At 30.8% G+C, this 19,487-nt stretch overlaps 4 protein-coding genes across 4 annotated transcripts; all 4 read left to right on the forward strand.

The window, feature by feature from the left end:
• Window positions 1-2,386: 2,386 nt before the first annotated feature.
• On the forward strand, window positions 2,387-3,321 carry LOC107001692. The gene has a single exon (XM_015199650.2). It carries the CDS (start codon window positions 2,572-2,574, stop codon window positions 2,995-2,997), a length of 426 nt encoding a protein of 141 aa, XP_015055136.1. The 5' UTR covers window positions 2,387-2,571; the 3' UTR covers window positions 2,998-3,321.
• Window positions 3,322-8,793: 5,472 nt separating this feature from the next.
• Window positions 8,794-12,204, forward strand: LOC107032205 (sm-like protein LSM36B). The gene is made up of 4 exons (XM_015233790.2): window positions 8,794-8,940; window positions 10,617-10,743; window positions 11,647-11,760; window positions 11,852-12,204. The coding sequence occupies exons 2-4, from the start codon at window positions 10,632-10,634 to the stop codon at window positions 11,896-11,898; spliced, it is 273 nt and encodes a 90-aa protein (XP_015089276.1). The 5' UTR covers window positions 8,794-8,940; window positions 10,617-10,631; the 3' UTR covers window positions 11,899-12,204.
• Window positions 12,205-12,984: 780 nt separating this feature from the next.
• LOC107001754 lies at window positions 12,985-14,183 on the forward strand. The gene is made up of 4 exons (XM_015199729.2): window positions 12,985-13,161; window positions 13,379-13,481; window positions 13,571-13,643; window positions 13,849-14,183. Exons 1-4 carry the CDS (start codon window positions 13,083-13,085, stop codon window positions 14,092-14,094), a joined length of 501 nt encoding a protein of 166 aa, XP_015055215.1. The 5' UTR covers window positions 12,985-13,082; the 3' UTR covers window positions 14,095-14,183.
• Window positions 14,184-15,342: 1,159 nt separating this feature from the next.
• Window positions 15,343-19,362, forward strand: LOC107001753 (phosphatidylinositol 4-phosphate 5-kinase 6-like). The gene is made up of 9 exons (XM_027912618.1): window positions 15,343-16,805; window positions 16,915-17,082; window positions 17,168-17,333; window positions 17,416-17,532; window positions 17,764-17,957; window positions 18,071-18,201; window positions 18,290-18,368; window positions 18,495-18,628; window positions 18,802-19,362. Exons 1-9 carry the CDS (start codon window positions 15,661-15,663, stop codon window positions 18,957-18,959), a joined length of 2,292 nt encoding a protein of 763 aa, XP_027768419.1. The 5' UTR covers window positions 15,343-15,660; the 3' UTR covers window positions 18,960-19,362.
• Window positions 19,363-19,487: the final 125 nt, after the last annotated feature.

Genomic DNA, 19,487 nt, shown 5'->3' on the forward strand with positions numbered 1-19,487 from the left:
TCTACTCAACTAGTATATGTTATTTGTACGAGTATATATATATATATATAGATATATTATAAAATTATTTTTATTTGGAAACATTTTATTCCTTCATGCAGAATTATCTATTATAAATTTTAGTTTTTGAAAAATTATAATTTATATCTACCAGGGACTATGTTTAAAATGGACAGGCTAACAATGTTAAGGAAGAAAGTAGAATTTAGGACATTTCTACGAAATATCTCTAATTTGCTTGACATGATAGCAATTTATCCATTTTGGACCATCACAATAACTCAATAAGTTTGTATTACGGGACGTTAAATATTTTTTCTTTTTTAATCAAATATTTTAAATTTAAATTTTCAATATGACATCACTTTTGCTAAGTAGCAGAGATCAACTAATTAGTAAGTCTTTACGAATTATAATATGAATTCGAATCAACTAGATATCGAGAAAATATTTAGCTAGTGTTTGGCTGTAGATTTTCAAATATTTTTGGCAAATATTATTTAGATGAAAATTTGGATGAAATTCCACCATGTGTTTGGCAATAGTATTTGGAAAATATATTTCACTTTTTTTCGAAAAATATGATTTATACCAATAAGTTTTAAAAATATCAAAACTGACCATAAGTTTGTGTTATACAAGTCAATTGGATCTTTATTACAACAATAACAAATAGTGTCCATGACACTCGAGCAATGTGATAATTTAGAGCGAGTGCAACAAGCATAATTTCATACATTGTGAAGTAGACAAAACACATGACTTTGTTATCTTGAGCCGATTGTTCATCATTTTCATCAATAACTATATTATCATTTAACATTCACAAAATATTTCATCACTACTTTGAAATTAACGTAAAAAATCATGTAATACAATATAAACAATAACTGTAGAAGAATTTTTGTAAAAGATAAAAATTTGGGATAAGATTTCAATTTTTAAAAAGTCTCAAATAATAAGATTTAGCTCAAATACTAGAAAAAATTAATATTTAAAAATTTAAAATATTTATCAAATAATGACAAAATGTACGCAAAACAAACACGCTAAATTTTTTTTCCAAATATTATTTGGAAAATCTATAAGCCAGATCCGAATAATGAAGTCGTACCGCAACTTGAGTCAGTGACGTCAGCAATTGGCAAAGGTATGACGTCATAGGCTTGGTGTTCATCTTCTTATGCCACGTGTAAGAATATTGGGGCATGATGGCTGTTCTACTACAACTACGGTCCACGCTCCTTCCAAATGCGTGCGTTACAAACACCACAAATATGTAATTTATTTTCCAACCTTTAATTCCAAATTAGTCGAATATGTGAGTTTTCACTTTTACATAACAATTAATTAAATAAGAAAAGTAGCGGAAAATCTACTAAAAAGGTAATAAGAACAATAATAAAATAGTGCACTAGTCGTAATTAAAACACAAGAAATAGATAATGATATATAGATGTCAAAAGCTACAACTGTATATAAGTGTACATTTATTATAACCACAAACATTAATAAAGTTGAATCGGCGAAAAGCAAGATAACATTTCATTACGTACTACTTTTTTATTTTAATACACGATCTCCACACCATTCTATCTAACTAATGTCATATCCTCGATCAACAATTTAAACAATACATCATATCATGTCTTATTATCTCTTCTCAATGCGTTTAGTCTGTTAACACAATAATATTTATAAAGAACATAAATCATATACGAACCTAGACATTTTGTTGATTAAACCATCTAAAAACAAAATAAATAAGTAGAAGCTCAATATCAATCCTTACGAAAATCTATTTGTATCAAATAGTATTATTTTCACAACTCTGTTCTTTGTGATATTTATATATTTATGACAATTCTTTTCTTTTCCATCACCTAAAAAAAACCCTTTCTAAATCAATAAACAGACCGAACTCATAAATAAATCCTTAAACTTGTTGGGTTTTTTCCCTCAGATACCTTAACTACGTCATTTTTCTATTGAATCATTGAACCATCCATAATTTGTTTCTTTCAAACACTGTTGATTGATTTTGATCGATTTTTCTATTGCAAACGCCTTCAATTGTGTTCGAATTGTAATAATTTTGATTGAAGAAATGAAGACAAACTGTGTTAATCTCATTTGTTTTCTAATATGTTCAAATGACTTAAGTAAAACACAATTATTTTCAAACATTTTCACTATCAATTGGACTAATAAGTTCTGAAACAATATAAATCCTATCAATACCCCTCACAAAATCTGGTTCCACATCAGATAACAATGTTTGTTTAAACGGAAGAAATTATGGATGGTAGACTTTTTTGTCTTTATGTAGTGAACACAACTCTCTATAAAATGAGCCTTGGGAAAAATCTAATCCCTCCTTTCTCTTAACTCCCTTTCTATCTACTACTAGTACTACATTTCTTGTGTCCATTTACCATCCACTTGGCTCTTTCCCTTTCTTCACTCCAATTTTTTCTTTTCCTTTCCTTCCCTTTTCCTAGAAAAAACCCAACTTCTCCATTTCCCTAAATAGCCCAAACACAAGCACAGAAAAAAAAATAAAAAAATTCAATGGATAAAATGCTTAGTGTACATTCAAAAAAAGCAAACAAACATCCCAAAAACACCAAAAAAAAGCCAGTTAAAGTTGTTTATATTTCAAATCCAATGAAGGTTATCACAAGTGCTGAAGAATTTAGAGCTTTAGTCCAACAACTCACTGGCCAACACGCTAACTACCCGGTAACCGATACTAATATCCGTGTTGCTGGCACTGAGAAAAAAGAATTTTATTATTCAGAGTCGCCACCAGAATATGATCCACAAGTTGTTGAGGTAGATAGTACTATACATCATCAAGTGGTACCTAATTATGTGAATAGTACTAATGAAACAACGATGACGGATAATTCAGATCTATCGTTTGAAGATTATGTTGGAGAAGATTATGTTCCAGAATTGTTGGAGAATTTGCCTACAAATGTGTGGTATGGCTAAATGAACTTATTAATTTTTACTTTTGCTTAAATCTAGTTAATTAACTAAAAAAAGAAGAACAAAAAAGGGCCTTGAAGGCAATGTAAATTAGAAATTAGCTATAGTTATATAACTAGTACTTGGGCTAAGCTTTTGTATTAATTGTGATGTAATTTTTGTCATATATATACTACTACTAGGTGATATATATTATGTAGTAGTAGTAGTAATATGAATAGCCTAGCTAGCCATGTCCAACTTGCTTTGATATTTTTGTATTTAGTGGCTAGTATTGCAATCAACTTGGAGAAAAAAAATAAAATTGATTTTGGTACTAACTATTCATTCAAGATTTACTTTGAAGTAGCATAAAACATTATCTTATTCGTTGATTCGATTATAATCTTTTTTTTTATCATCCATGTTATCTGTATAAGTTGTCACTATTCATTCCTCCATTAGTTCTACTATATTTAATCTATTCTTATTGATTGTTATTCTGTTTTATTTAAGCCAGTTGTCTATTGAAAATAGTTTTTTTTATCTTTAGGTAGGGATAAGACTGAGTACATAATGCGCTATTCAAATTCCACTCATAAAATTACACTGGATATGTGAAGTAGTATTTCATCGTCTCTTTTTTATTCTCGCCCTTCTTGGGGGAATAACGGGAGTCAATAATAAAGTTATTATTATGTGATTAGAAAATCATAAGTTCGAGCTATAAAAATAGTCTTTCATAGAAATATAGGATAAAACTGCATATTAAAGACCCTTAACACCTATAAAATCCGTTTGTTAATCCATTACTAAGTAACTTATAACTAACATGACTTTTAGATAAACCGTTATTAAATAAAATTAACGATAAATTTTCTTATAGCGTTGAGCTATCAAAAATAATGTTGGCGAGAAACTTGTGAAGAAGAGGAAACGGAGAACCTTGTATTAGATGAATATTGCTTTATAATACAGATAAATAATTTGTTTCATTTTTCTGCTTATTAAAAATAATATAGTGAGAAAATCCAATTCATTGACGAAGTAAAAAATACAAAATGAACAATAAAATGATTTCTTGAGTTAAAAAGTTTACTAAACGTAGAACTTATATTGTCCTTGATACTAATTTATAACAGAATTAATTAGCAAAATACTTAACATTACTATTACTAACTTCTTAAATCTTCTTTATACGATAGTGATGGTTTCCTATTTAGAGTATTACTCTTCCTTTTTTCTTTCTAATTTAATCGTCCATATTGGCTTTCACCTCTCGTCTACTAAAACTCCAGGTTTTGCCAAAGTTTAAATAATTTGACTCTCAAAAAGTGAAACGTGACAGTATATTTTGAAATAAAGATAGTACATGATAAAGAAATGTGAGTAAATTTCTACAAGTTGATAGTAAAAATTATGCAAGTGTAGGATTTTTTTAAGTGTAGGGTGGATTTTGAATTTTCAGAAAGCACCAAAATTATTTTTGCAAAAAGTACTTAGGTGCTAAGGGCCCGTTTGGATGGGCTTAATAAAAGCAGCTTTAAAAAATTACTTTTGAAAGTGCTGAAACTTATTTTTAAAATAAGCAGTTATGCGTTTGGATAAAAGTGCTGAAGTAAAAAAAAAAGTTGTTGATGTGTTTGGCAAATAAGTGCTGATAAACAGCTTTTTAAATCAAAATGTCTGAAATACCCTTAAAAGGTGTTAACATAATAAAAGTTAATTAATTTATATTTTACAGCCATAAATAATTATATTTTGCTATCATTCACATATTTCTTTATTATCACAAATTATTTATAAGAGGAATATAAATTTTTATTTAAGTTATATGTGCAACTTATTTTACATTTTAATAATATATAATTCGAATTGATCACTTGAAAGATTTAAGATNATTCATTAGTAATAGTAATTGTCTATCATCCACACGTGAAAAGGGAAAAATAGAAGAAAGAGTTAGGGTTATGTGGGTAATTTGGAGATTGTATAAAAATATTAAGGGTAAAAAGGTAAAAATGTGGTCAACTTAAAACAGCTTATAAGCTGAAAAAAAAAAGCACCCCTACCCCAGCTTTTAACTTTTGGCTTAAAATAAGTTTTTTTTAACTTAAAATAAGTTACTTTGAGGATTGTCAAACAGCTAAATAAGTCAAAAACCAGCTTTTAAGTCAGTTTGACCAGCTTTTAAGCTGAGCCAAACAGGCTCTAACTCTAATAATACTATATCTATCTATTTAATTATGACTATTATACCTATGTTGCTTTGGACATTAAATTTATTTTATTCGTATGCGTATCAATGGATTTTATTTTTTCAAAAAAAAGTAATGCATTTTTTTTTGATGAATCGACCCATGTGTGATCGATTTTTTTTTGAGAGATCGAGCAATGTAGGATACACATATTTTAATTGAATTTCATTTGTCAAAGTTTTATATATTTTACGGTAAAAATACAATATCTTCTTGTTATATTTAAACCATTGAATCGACTTGATTTGAGAAAAAAATTCCAGTAAATCAAACTATAACAGGATTCAAAATTGTTTTAGGTAACAAATCCAAATTCCCAAGAAGACAAAAATAAACAGTAACATCCAATCGATTATTTACAGATTTGTCACTGCAACTTGCATCACGTTCATGCACCAAATAATGTGTTAAATAGGTTTAAAATGTGCGATTATTTTATCTAAAAATGTTAGTGGTTAAAAATACTATTATAAAAAAAAAAAATATTTTCAATAGCAAATTAGTGTGAAATTTATGTTATAGCACATTATTTTTCTATCTATTTCTTATATTAAAGTCTGATTAATCCAGCTTTGCGTATTATAGGAAGTATTTATAGCATCGACACTCCTAACACATTTTTTTCAAAAATTCAAAATCGAAATCTCTAGTTAAAGCCCGGAGGGATTCCAATAATTCCGGTGCAACTCATTTATGTTGTTAGACCAAAGAAGATTATATTATATATAACATTAAACAGCACATATTAGAACCTAATTATTTGAAAAAATCACAAAGATATTATTCTAAACATTAATATCTCTTAGCATATAGTAAGGTACTGTCAAAATCAAAAGAGGTACACACGCTTAGTTCAAGCAACTATTATGATGCTCACCAGCTAGTACTGTTGCCAACTTGCTGGTTGGATAATAGCCAAGAAGATAAGTTTTAATACATATATATAATCGCAATAATATATTTAGTGTAATTTTATTCTGAAAAAATCGAGTATACGCATGTAAATTATATATGTAAAAGGAAATATAGTAGCAATATATCCTCTTTTATCTTTTTTTCTCTCTTTTCAGTTGGAGATAATATTTTAATTTCTAGGGTTTTGTCATCTATGATGCCCTACACCCATTTTTATCATTATTGAATGCTTATTTTTATGGGGAAAAAAACATTTTCAATTATAAAATAGATTGGATAAAATTAAAGTATATCGCATTGATAAATAGAATGAAAAATTTAATCACCATAAAAAGGTCGAGACTTTGAGTGACGATGAGGTCCTGTTAAAAATATAATAAGTTATAAGATGTTAAAATCCATCATTATCTTTTTCTTATCGAGTATAAACTTGTGTATCTGTACATGATACGTTTTAACTAAAGAAATGTATAGGTAATTTGTTTTAAAGAAATTTGACTATATTTGAAAAAAATGATAAAAGACTGAAAAATTAGTTTACTATGATCACTCACCTAAAAGAATTACTAATAAAAATGAGATAATTAAGTTACTTACTACACTATATTAAAATATACTGATTATACAAAATTCACAAGATCAATGCATATAATTTTGACTTAGCAGCATGTAAATATTTTAAAAACGTGAATTATTTAAAGGTTAAGGAAACATGTAATTGTATTTTACATGAAATTCACAAGTAAAATGTTGTTTGTCATTATTATATAGTATTTTTTTACATTGCTTTTAATTAATTATGGAGGCCCTTCAAACTTAGCTTTCAAAATTTAAATCAACTTATCCACTTGCTCCATCTAGTAGTTGAAAAATATCCCATTTATATGATAATTTTTTTTGTTGTGTATGTTTTTAAATGCTCATTATATAAAATGTGTTAATTATTTAGAATATGTTACATTTTTTAATTATACGCATTAATGTTAGTAAATTATAATAAAAATTCAAGCTTGCTAATGTGTTAATCAAAAAAAAATGTGGCATATATATAATGAATGCTTGAGAATATACCAGTATAAGAAATTTTCTTAAAATTTGAATTGAAAATATATAAATGAAAGATGAATTTTAGAATGTTGTGAATATATGTAAATTAATAAATTAAAGTTTTGTACCATAGTATATAGTAGTATCAAGTATGGGATTGATTTTCCATGACAACATAACGCTAACATGATGCCTGGTGGTATTTGAATATTGATTCGAGATATTTTTTATATTTTTTATTAGTGTTTATCATGAAAAAGCAAAAAACGTATATTTTAATGTATAATTTTATCTTGTTTAGATAGAATGATAACGAAAAAATTAAACGTTATATCTCTGTATTATTATAAAGACTCAAACACATGAGATACACAACGCTTTTAACCCTTTGAAAGGAAGAGTTCAGTTTGATTATAACGGGACATTATATATAGTAAATACTCATTTAATATGATTCGAATGCATATATAATTACAAAAATAAATGTTTATATGGTTTATATTATAGAAATTTCACATATATGTCTCGTGCTTCTAAAATCAAAGCCCTTAACATGCTAGTAAAATGAAAATATCATTTAAACTAATTTTATTGAAATGTGTAGTATCTTCTTTATAATTTCGATGCATGAGCGGCTCTGTGCATTAAAAAATAAGGCCTTTGTTTTAGACTCTCAAATTTTTGTCAAGAATAAATTATGTGTTAAAATTTTTATAGAAAAATTAATTATTTATAATAATAAGTATATTTTTTTTAAAATAAATTATTTTATCCACTTTAATATCTTTTGTGGAGTACTTTGTTAAAAATGAGGATTAACAGTGAAAAGTGTTACAAAGTGAATTACAATTTTTTTTATTTCTTATTAAATTTTAGTTTCAAGCATTATTTAAGCATATTAAAATGAGGTTATACCAAGTCATCAACTTCTTGAGTCAAATTCTATGGTTCTAACTCTTATCTTTATTTAATATTTATCAACTTATTACTTGTATCATTATGTTAACAATACATATAATAATTGTCTCACTGAAAGATGTTTTTCAATGTTGAGTTGATAAAATCTTACCTAAAATTAGTAACTGAAAAAATAATATTAAGTACTAATAATTTTCATCTTAATAGTGTAATTTTTTTAATAAACACATATATAAAGTATATTTATATTTTAGGCCCCCAATTACGTTGAGTCACCCTGTTTCGATGTTCAGGGTATGTAACATGCATCAAGACTAACTTCACACATATCTAATAGTACTATTTTTCACCACTAAAAGTGATAACAGTATTCATTAGGACTCGAATAAATGAGAAGATTTACGAGATATATTGGAAATTGAATATCACTTATTATAGAATTCTTTAGATTTTGAGGATTCATACAATCATGTTGCGGAAATATCGAGGATTAACTAGCATACAATCATAAACAAAGAAAACAGAGAAGAAACATAACACGACTATTTAATGAGATTCGACTAGGCCAACTCCTGCAAGTAAAACTAATTTTTTACGAAAATAACTTCTACAACAATAACCAAAGTTTAGGGGTCAAATATACAATACTCCAATCTTTTAAGATGGTAATGAGTTTTTAACAAAACCCCTCATATTTAGACCCAATTACAAATTATTACTCATCCACAAAAACAAGAATTCAAAACCCTAGCTCCTCACTAAATCCTTCGTCTCTTCAAGTTTCTCTGTCCTGCAACTTTTCATCGTTGATAAAGAATCATTATTTGAGGTATGTTATCTATATTCTAATTTGTTTTAGTTTCTTTTGATGTGTAAAAATATGTGAATTTTGTTTCTTTTTCTCTAATTTTACTCAATTGCGATGTATTTTACTGTACTTGTTCTCTTTCGATCGATAATATGCTTCGATATTGAAAACCCATGTTGGATGCTGTGTTTCTGATCTGGGTTTCGTGTGCTTAGGAAAAAACACATCAATTCATTGTTTATGGCTCTTCTTGTTAAAAAAAATTGAAGCTTTGTTAGTTTTCTCAGAATGGAGGGTTAGTTGAGTTGGTTTTACTCTGTTGTTATAGAATATGGTTAACAATACTAAACCCATATTGCATTCGGTGTTTTTGATTTGGGTTTCGGGTTCCACAACTTTTGCTTAGGACAGTACACATGAATTCTTTTTTAATGTTTCTTGTTTAGAAATGGAGTGTTGTTGATTTTGAGAAGTTGTTACTCTTCCAGAGTTAGATGGTTAATTACTCGGGCTGTACTTTTTTCGTTCTTTCTTGGAACTGATTGTGTTGTAAGAAAGTTGGCGCAACGTTGGAAAAGATCGACTTTTACACGAAAGTGCTAATTTTGGACCTTGATAGTTCGAAAAATGCCAATCCCACTTTGTTCAGTTAAAGGAACGTTTTCTTTTAATTGAGGAGAAATCCTGGTTTGAAATATTGACATGTAATTGATAGGAGAACACTAAGTTTGAATCTAGAGCCACATGAGTTGAGAAAGTGTTCACAACTAATTATGAAGACGTTTTATCGAACATTATACTCGTTTAAACCTCATGATCTACTTGAATAGTTCTTTAGTCCCTTGGGATCTTCTAGAGCCCAGTCAGGTTTATCTACTACTTACTTCTTTACTCATTAACACTACTATCTATAGAGTTGCCTCTTAGTGAGATGAATATCAGGAAAATGCAAGGTCGTGCAAGTTTTGATCTTCTGCTATGGTATTTATAGTTGGGTCATATATAATAGGTCTTGAAAATATTAGAAACCAAAAGAGTTGTCGAGAATTGGCTGATGCGCAGGAGGGGCGTTGGGCTTTGATGGCCGAGCTTGCAAGAATATAATCAGAGTCCAGAAAAGCTCCTAAAGTCCAGGGTTTGAATCCTTTCTTGTGAAAGTTAAACAGTTCCACTTGTGGGGTATGGTGGATAGTCCTACCAAGGACGTAGCCAGTTAATTGGTTTTATGGCCTACTACTTAGCATAAGATTCACCACACTCCGCATGCAAAATTGTTTTAATATTTGAACTCTGAACTGCATGATATCTTCCTAGCTGTGCTACTATCAAGTAGTAAAGAATATCTTTTCCGTTTACATGCTAGTAGCCCATTTATATTCTTGATGGCAGGCTTATAAGAACACACTGAAATACAGTCATCTTAATAGTTGAATTATGACACCTATTAACTGCAATGTAATTGTTAGTTGGAGACTCTAGGAAACCATTTAAATGTGTCAACAGTTAAAGTGCTTGCAGATGAAAAAGTTGGTGCTACGTGATGGCTGTATTCTGTTCCTTCAATTTTCTTTATCAATGTGTAAACTGTTTACTGCAACCCTTTATGTCAAACTACTCTGCTGTTGCTTGGGCAGTATGGTTGTATACTGGTTTTATAAGTTGTATCTTGATAATTTACCGCTATTGATATGCTACAGAGTAAGTAATTGAAAATGAGTGGAGCAGGAGAGAAAGGATCAACAACCAAGACTCCAGCAGATTTTCTCAAGTCTATTCGTGGACGACCTGTTGTTGTCAAATTGAACTCTGGTGTTGACTATCGAGGTTAGTCACTCTGATTTGCTTTTTCTTGTTCTTGTCGTTCTTTTAAACTTACTGTACTCTTGCATATGCATGTTGGTTATATGTAGTTTTGTACTAAATAACACGACGAAACTCTAGTCATGTATAAGATTGTCGAATGTACTGTCCGTTCCCTATTCCATTCAAGCTTTGCATTAAAATACTAAACAAGTTAGTAACAGAGCAGCAGCTGATATAGTCCTTGAGATTTGATTTTTAACATAGAAAGGAAGTTTTATTGTTGTGAAATTAAGTGTAGTATTTTTGACATTTCAAATATTAATTGGTCAGTCTTGTGTTTTATAGGTTACCAACATTTGTTATTGACTGTTAGTTGTCTGCATACATAGACTAAACTACAGACTGGACCAATTTATGTGTAATAACCATTTGACTGATGTTAAAAAGATATGCTTCGTAGGTACTAGGTACAAATTGTTGTAAATTTACCTCAAAAGCTGGCCTTGATTGTAGGTATCTGTGACATGCAATTTATAACTATGAAGCAGAATCTATTTAGAGAAATTAAGTGTGTTTTTTCATCTGGCGTTCTCTCTCATTCACAGAGCAAAGAAAGCAGGCTTGTTGCCTACCCAAGGGCTTGTTGCCTGCAACCAATGCATGTGTAACGTGAAACTTATCCACCTATTTATCTTAGCCACCAGCGATAATAACTGCTTGTGAACCTCTCCAACTTTTTACCTGTGTGCCTACATCTTTAGGTAGAAGTTCTCTTGAGAAAGTAAATGCACTCTACCTAAAACCTGTGCTAGTCCTTATTTGCTTATTGCTTATGCTTTTTTCCAGGTGGTAGTTCATTTCTTCACAATTCATGACGAGAAACTCAGCTTAATTACATTCTAAGTTTGTTATTGCTTGGTGCAGGTATCCTTGCCTGTTTAGATGGATACATGAATATAGCAATGGAGCAAACCGAAGAATATGTTAATGGGCAATTGAAGAACAAATATGGTGATGCTTTCATTCGTGGAAACAACGGTAAGCAAAAACAACTAGCTGCCAACCTTCGTTTAATATGCATGTGCCTCTAACGTTCAGAATGTAATATTAAGAGTTTCTCTGCTTGCAGTGCTTTACATCAGCACATCAAAGAAGACACTAGGGGAGGGAGCTTAAATCACGCACAAGATTGACTGGCCTTAGTTATCCTGGCTACTTTGATTATGTAACTGGCCTTTCTTCAACATGTCGATGAAGTTCTCTTAATGTTGTAATTTGTGTAGGCTTTGGTTCAATCATGGATGTTATCTTTATTGCTCTTTCTATAGTGAGTCAATGACATTTTTTCGCATTGACAAGATCAAGAAATAGTAGTTTTTCGTCGTTGATTTGAGTTTTTGTTGAGTATAGTTTGATGCTGACTTTGTTTTGGATAATAGATGCATATATAATATACTTGCCTTGAATTCTGCAAGAGTTAAATTCTTCTTCCTCTACCTTGAGATATCTCAATGGCTTTGCAATTTTAGCAAATGGGAATATTTACATTTTCTATGAAGAACTTAGAATGTAGGATAGTTGCTACATCAAGATATTATATTCTTTCTTTTTAGAAATGAAAAAGTATGATAATGATTCTCCTTGCATGAAAGGCAAGTATTTACATTGTTTAATCCCTCAAGTTTAGTAGTGTAGTTGGTTTTACCAAAAGTACACCATTTTATTAATTAAAGCCAGTCAAAGATCTCTTTATCCTTTTTTAAGTGTCCTAGTCACAAACTGTTTTTTGGACTGGTTTTCTTTGAGTCGATGGTTTATATTGTGAACAGTTTCTGTATCTTTAAGGCAGGTATACATCTTATGTTCTTTAGACCTCACGGTTTATTGAAAACTGTCCTCTATATTTGAGGTATGGATACATCTTACATTCATTTCATACTCTTTGGACCTTATGATCTATCGAAAACAGTCTTTCTATCTTTAAGGTAAGGCTAAGTTTAACTTTCATTCTATAATTTCCGGACGTCTTGGTTCATCATAAATAGTTTCTCAACCTTTGAGATCGGGATAAGGTTCGTGCTCACTCTATATTCTCCCATACCTTTATGTTCACTCTATGTTGTATGGACCTCACTCTGTGAAAATCTAATAGTATATTTTAGTAACTTGATGAAAAGTTTTGCCCATAGCTTAAGGAATATAAATATAAATATATATATATATATATATATATATACATATATATACTATTCCTACCTTCCAAGCCTCATTTCACATCCAAATTGATCTCTTTTCAAAAATATAAATCTATTATAACATTCTCCACCATTATTACCTTATTTTTCCTTAATCTTCAAATTATGGTGTTCAAGAAAATTGGTGGAGGAGTTCTCCATGTCATGAGTGAAGCAATCAACATACTTGGTTTACCCTTCCAAGGTCTGGTCTTTATTCAATCTTGCTATTTACTTATCTGACTAATCGAGATACATATATAATATAAGATTTATTAAGGGGAAAACGCTCCATACTAGAGATATAATCATATAATTTCAAGATTTCTTGTATTCGTATTCATCGTGTTATGTAGAACGATCATATATAATATGTTAATATTATAATTCTTTTAATTTTTTTTTTGTAATTTATTTTGCAGGAAGAGACGAAGAAATTGAAGATGAAATAATAGAACTATGTTATGACAAATATTTTAGAACCACAATGGCTGATTTTTACCATTCAATTTGCGATGCGGTCGAGTAAAATAGTTATTTCATATTAATCAAATATTCCATTTAATGTGATATATTGCCGTTAATCAATTAACTTTTTAAAATATATTTTTTAGAGAAATTAATAGAAGGAAGGGACGTACACAATTCAAGATTCCAAGCACTGCAGCTATAAGACGAGTATATCTAGTAAGTTATTTTGCGATTTTACTTATAAATTTCGATTATTTTAATAATGGAAAACAAATTACTACTGTCCAAAAAGTACTTGAGCAGTATTATTACCTGTTATATTGAGTAAAGTTCAATGACGATACGTGGCTATTTAATTACCCCTCTTATCATTAATAAAAATTAATTTATAAACCAAAATTATTTATTTTTTTTTTGGCAGAGGCATAGTGTGAAAGGAAAGAAAATGACAAAGGAAAAATTTGGATTATGTATGCATGAACTATATGGTGAAAGTGGAATTACTGGATTTGGAGCAAAAGAAACATTATATTATTTATTTGGAGTACCAGCCACAGCATTATTCATAAAAAATAAAATAAAACCACAAGCAATTTCTGATAATGATTTTATTCCTGGCGTTACTTCTGCTACTGTACTTATTCTTTCTAAATTTAATAAGATCTAACAAATTCAAGAAAACAATTAATTTCTTGAAATTGTCAATGATTCAAATGTGTATATACAATTGCAATGAATCTTTCTCTTATGATTCGATTCCGGTTATCTGTTTAAGTTGTATACACTGATGATATTATAAAACATATTTTACACAATCATATTATACATGCTTTAGTTATGGATAAATATATACGATATTATCAACAGTAGTCGCAGAGTCATATTTAGCTTTTTTAATGTATCTGTGTTAGGTATTTAGAAAACGCAGCTCACTGGGTTCTTTTGGTAAGTAAATTACTTATACAATCTAAAGTTAGTTGAGTTCTATAGAAACCGTAAGTGAAACTCTAATTCGGCCCCTGCTGATAGATAGAAATAGAATTGTTTCACCTTTAATTAGAATTCACAAATTCGCACCGTTATAATAGAAAAAAATTTCTTTAATGGACCTTACGCTACAAGAATTTAGATGAGTTGAAACACTATCGTGACTTTGCAAAGTATTAAACACCCTATGAGAAATGAAACAACGAAACTATAAAGTGGTAACTTTATAAATGTGAACTAATATGTGTTAAACGAAAACTTTAGTAATACAATATGTATAATTTAAATCTTAGCCTGTTAAATAGGTATTTTCAAGAGAAGTTAATGATATTTAAATATGGAAAAATTAGATAACACTAAACTCTCTCATCCTTCCAAATGTCATAAAACTTCAATTTCTTAGCTGTTTTAACGCTAATTTTAGCAGAAAAAGTCTTCTCTATGAACCATCCAAATAACACAAAAAATGAAAGAAAAAAAAACCTTTGTTGATCCAAAATTTATACCAAAAAAATCTTTATACTTCGATTTTATGTTTTTTGGTTTCACTCAGTGTCTGATGTTAGTATGTGAGTCGAGTTATATCTGAATCACGTATTGCATGACTCATTTTAGAGATGACACTCACAACATAATTTTTTACATAGTCAATTCTCGAACTCGAGACGTTATATCCCGGTTATTCTTGTAATAATTTCAATCCATCCACTAGATGATTTTTTTTCCAATTGCATAGGGGTATTGTTTTCTAATGAATTAGGCTATAGTTGGCCCCATTTTGACTTGCACTCTCACATGTTTAAGTCCTTATTATCCCAAGTAGACAATTTTTTTTTTTGTATATATATATATTCCAAAAATCATAATAATTAATTAATTAACACACACACCCCCCCCCCCCAAAAAAAAAAAAAATTAGGCAAAAATGGTCAAAATATGGACAAAGAATGTGAATGTGATTTCTAATTTTGTTGTTGTCTCCTTCATTACATCAAAAACTAGGAAAATAGAAAGAGAGATAACAAATAGGAGCAAATAGAGATTAATTAATTTTGTATCTAATTTGCATGTCCATGCATGATCATAAACAATATAACATTTTGTCAATGAAATAAAAAAACAGATCAAATCATTAGTTTTTGATTAATCAGAGGGAAAAAAAAATGTGAAGATCAAGAAGGAATTGAAAAGTGAGATATATATATCATAGGCGCGTTCGTGCCCAGAGACTAGTATATGTATAGATATGAAGGCGTGGGAGGCAACTATAAGGATAACACAAGCTGCAACAAGGAAACGTGCTAACACGATATTTTGTACACAAGGTTCATCATCACCACCAACAGAGGAAGAAAATGAGCAACAAGATGATCACATTTACGCGAATGGTGAAATTTTCCATGCTGAGAGGTTTCTCCCAAATGGTGATTACTATAGTGGTTATTGGCTTGACAATTTCCCTCATGGACAAGGTAAATATTGGTGGACGGATGGATGTATGTACGTTGGAGATTGGTTTCGTGGAAAAACTATGGGTAAAGGTATGTTTAGTTGGCCCTCGGGGGCAATGTACGAGGGGAATTTCAAGACTGGATTTATGGATGGAGATGGTACCTATACGGGGCCTAATGGCGATACCTATAGGGGTGGTTGGATCATGAATTTGAAACATGGACAAGGGGTTAAGGAGTACGTTAACGGAGATTGTTATGATGGTGAATGGTGTAGGGGATTGCAAGAAGGACAGGGGAGGTATAGTTGGAAAAATGGGAATTATTATGTTGGTGAATGGAAAAATGGAACTATTTTTGGTAAAGGTAAAATGTATTGGACTAATGGAAATGTTTATGAAGGGAATTGGGAAGATGGATTTCCTAAAGGAAATGGTACTTTTAAATGGACTGATGGAAGTTTTTATGTTGGAAATTGGAGTAAAGATCCAAATGAACAGAATGGTACATTTTATCCATCTACTTCATTGTTAGAAACTGGTAATCTTGAATGGGATCCTCAACAAGTGTTCAACGTCGATTTGGTAGAATGTACTATCTGTCCACCTGAGAAAGTTCCTATTTTGCCTTCACAGAAGAAACTCGCGTTATGGAGGTCATCTAAGGCTGTTGACAGCAACATTAAGCCTAGGAGGATGTCGTTGGACGGGAGAATAGATGCACCTCCTGTTGATAGGGAGTTTGGTAGAATTCGTTTATCAGATGTTGCAGGAACTTCTGCTAGTTATTTGGACGATTCCATCGTTGGCTTGCAGGATGCTGATGGATATTTAAGAGGTAGTCCTATAAGAATTCCTAAAGTTGTTAAGAGACAAGGCCAAACTATTTCTAAAGGACATAAGAATTATGAGCTTATGCTTAATTTGCAGTTGGGAATCAGGTAGTAAATTTAACTCGTTTTTCGTCTAATTATATTAGTAAATGTACAAGTTACTTTGTGTTTGTTGTGCATTTTCAAAGCTCAAAGTTGTGATGTAACTTATCGATAGGGTATCAGTGGGACGGCCTGGTCCTCCACCATCACTAGATCTCAAGCCATCAGCGTTTGATCCTCGAGAGAAGTATTGGACTAGATTTCCAACAGAAGGATCCAAGATAACGCCCCCTCATCCGTCTTGTGAATTCAGATGGAAGGATTATTGTCCGAAAGTTTTCAGGTAAGGTTTTATTTCTATTACTTGTTGAAAATGATGACTTTAGAACACGTTAAAAGTAGTGATCATCGATTTTGATGTTCCTCAGGGCATTACGGATGCTATTCAAAGTGGATGCAGCTGATTATATGATATCGATTTGTGGTAATGATGCTCTCCGAGAGCTTTGTTCCCCTGGAAAAAGTGGAAGTTTCTTCTACTTGACAAACGATGATCGATATATGATCAAGACAATGAAGAAGGCAGAAACAAAAGTAAGTCTCTAGATAACTGCAATTATTTTCTGCAAAGATCAGTACTTCTCCTTCTGATTTTACTTGCCAATGGATTTGTTAGGTGCTATTAAGGATGCTTAGCGCGTATTTCAATCATGTTCGCGCTTTTGACAACACCCTTGTGACTAAGTACTATGGCCTGCATTGTGTGAAGCTAAGTGGACCAGCACAGAAGAAGGTATCAGACATAAAGTACCATAACAGAAGTCTAATACAGTCAAATCTCTCTATAACGTCATTTCTCTGAATATTTTTTGGCTGCTATAGTGAATTGCTGTTATATGAAAAACGGCTTTAAAGAAAACTTGATGATTATAGTGAAATGTTGTTACAGAGGATGACTGTTATACAGAGGTTTAACTGCGTAGTTCAATGTGAACACCTTTAATATATTCATGAATGGTTTTAGGTACGATTCGTTATCATGGGGAACCTCTTTTGTACAAATTACTCAATTCATAGACGATTCGACTTGAAAGGATCAACATTTGGAAGAACGACAGATAAACCAGAATCCCAGATTGAAGCAACAACAACCCTTAAAGACCTTGATCTCAACTTCATTTTCAGGTTACAAAAGACATGGTTTCAAGAATTCCGAAGGTATGGAACTTTCATGTCGAATAATGTAACTATCCTCTGACATTTGAGACTCTCAACGTTTCATTTCAAGTGTAAAACAAATGTCAGTAAATGATTTTCGCGACATTCTGCAGGCAAGTTGATAGGGATTGTGAGTTCATGGAACAAGAGGGAGTGATGGACTATAGCCTTTTAGTTGGTATTCATTTTAGAGAAGCAGATAGTACTGAAGATCAGACATCTTCTGGTTCTGGAACACCTATCGGTTAGTTCTAACTTCATTTCAATCATAACAACAATTCCTCCGTTTCAATTTGTTTGTCTTACTGTCATTTGTTTTCAACTCGTTGCAGATAATGGAGGCTCAGAAAATGAAACAGTTGCTCGTGTCTCTCGAGCTGATATGGACCAGTTGCTTCTTGATCAGGAAGGGTAAGTTTTCAATCCCCTCATAATCATCTAGTTACTTGCACTATATGTACTTGCTATTTGTAACAGTAAAGTCACTGAACTAACTATTTATACGTCGTTTCTTGATCTTTATGTCAAAAATTGCAGATGGGCTAGCATAAAACTAGGAATAAACATGCCTGCAAGAGTTGAAAGGACAGAGAGAAAAGCTACAGAAGCGGAAACTCAGCTAATTGGAGATCCAACAGGAGAGTTGTATGATGTGATACTGTTTTTCGGAGNAACACTAATAAAGTTTCAATTAATATAGAAGTTGAAACGTATTTTGCTAATTATGAGAAGTTGCAAGAGATAAAATTAAGTAATTGAGGAATATCAAAGAGTTTTTATCAACAAATACTCAGCTAATTGGAGATCTAACAGCAGAGTTGTATGATGTGATACTGTTTCGGGTTCATACACATACTTCAAGACTATGACATTACAAAGAAGCTAGAGCACGCATACAAGTCTATGCAATGTGATCCAAACTCTATATCAGCAGTTGATCCAAAGGCATACTCAAGGCGTTTTCGCGATTACATATTCAAAGTTTTTATAGAAGATAATTGACATGAAAGTTATAAAGACGGCTTCAAGCTAGCATAGGACTAAAGTACTATTTGTTTGTTGTTTTTGGAAATTATTTGCAGTTGAAGCTTAGAAGGAGAGAAGAACATATATATATACACACACTCTTCCTTCACTGCATTTTATAGGTATACACAAAATACAGAATGAGTTACTATTGTATAGAAGTTGTAATAGATATGCTGCTCAGAGTCTCCAGAAATATTGTCGGATCCTTCAAAAAGGAACTACTTTTTGGAGGATTAGGCGATATTTTTGAAGTGTCCGAGCAAGATAGGTAACAGAAGCAACACAAATGTGACTTTTAAGTTGCATTACTTATATGTATGAAAATTTGTTGTTTCAAGGTATTTGCAGGGAATTAAGGATGGATTTTAATGTAGAATTTAATTAAATTTATCAAAGTTCCATTTACTACTTCATTTGGGCTTCTTAATCCTTTAGGTTTAGTATGATTCATAAACAAGTTTTGCTGATACTTTTATTATCCTCTAGAAATGTGTGAAGAAC

Source organism: Solanum pennellii, chromosome 10 (assembly GCF_001406875.1).
Source record: "Solanum pennellii chromosome 10, SPENNV200".
Taxonomy (NCBI): Eukaryota; Viridiplantae; Streptophyta; class Magnoliopsida; order Solanales; family Solanaceae; genus Solanum; species Solanum pennellii.

Bases quoted from the DNA above. Each gene is read 5' to 3' on its own strand.
- LOC107001692 (XM_015199650.2), top strand. From the start codon at position 2,572: ATGGATAAAATGCTTAGTGTACATTCAAAAAAAGCAAACAAACATCCC.
- LOC107001753 (XM_027912618.1), top strand. From the start codon at position 15,661: ATGAAGGCGTGGGAGGCAACTATAAGGATAACACAAGCTGCAACAAGG. The intron at 18,202-18,289 runs GTTAGTTCTAAC...AACTCGTTGCAG, and splicing joins TGGTTCTGGAACACCTATCG to ATAATGGAGGCTCAGAAAAT. The intron at 18,369-18,494 runs GTAAGTTTTCAA...CAAAAATTGCAG, and splicing joins TTGCTTCTTGATCAGGAAGG to ATGGGCTAGCATAAAACTAG.
- LOC107032205 (XM_015233790.2), top strand. From the start codon at position 10,632: ATGAGTGGAGCAGGAGAGAAAGGATCAACAACCAAGACTCCAGCAGAT. The intron at 10,744-11,646 runs GTTAGTCACTCT...TGCTTGGTGCAG, and splicing joins CTCTGGTGTTGACTATCGAG to GTATCCTTGCCTGTTTAGAT. The intron at 11,761-11,851 runs GTAAGCAAAAAC...CTCTGCTTGCAG, and splicing joins TTTCATTCGTGGAAACAACG to TGCTTTACATCAGCACATCA.
- LOC107001754 (XM_015199729.2), top strand. From the start codon at position 13,083: ATGGTGTTCAAGAAAATTGGTGGAGGAGTTCTCCATGTCATGAGTGAA. The intron at 13,482-13,570 runs GTAAAATAGTTA...TATATTTTTTAG, and splicing joins TCAATTTGCGATGCGGTCGA to AGAAATTAATAGAAGGAAGG. The intron at 13,644-13,848 runs GTAAGTTATTTT...TTTTTTTGGCAG, and splicing joins CTATAAGACGAGTATATCTA to AGGCATAGTGTGAAAGGAAA.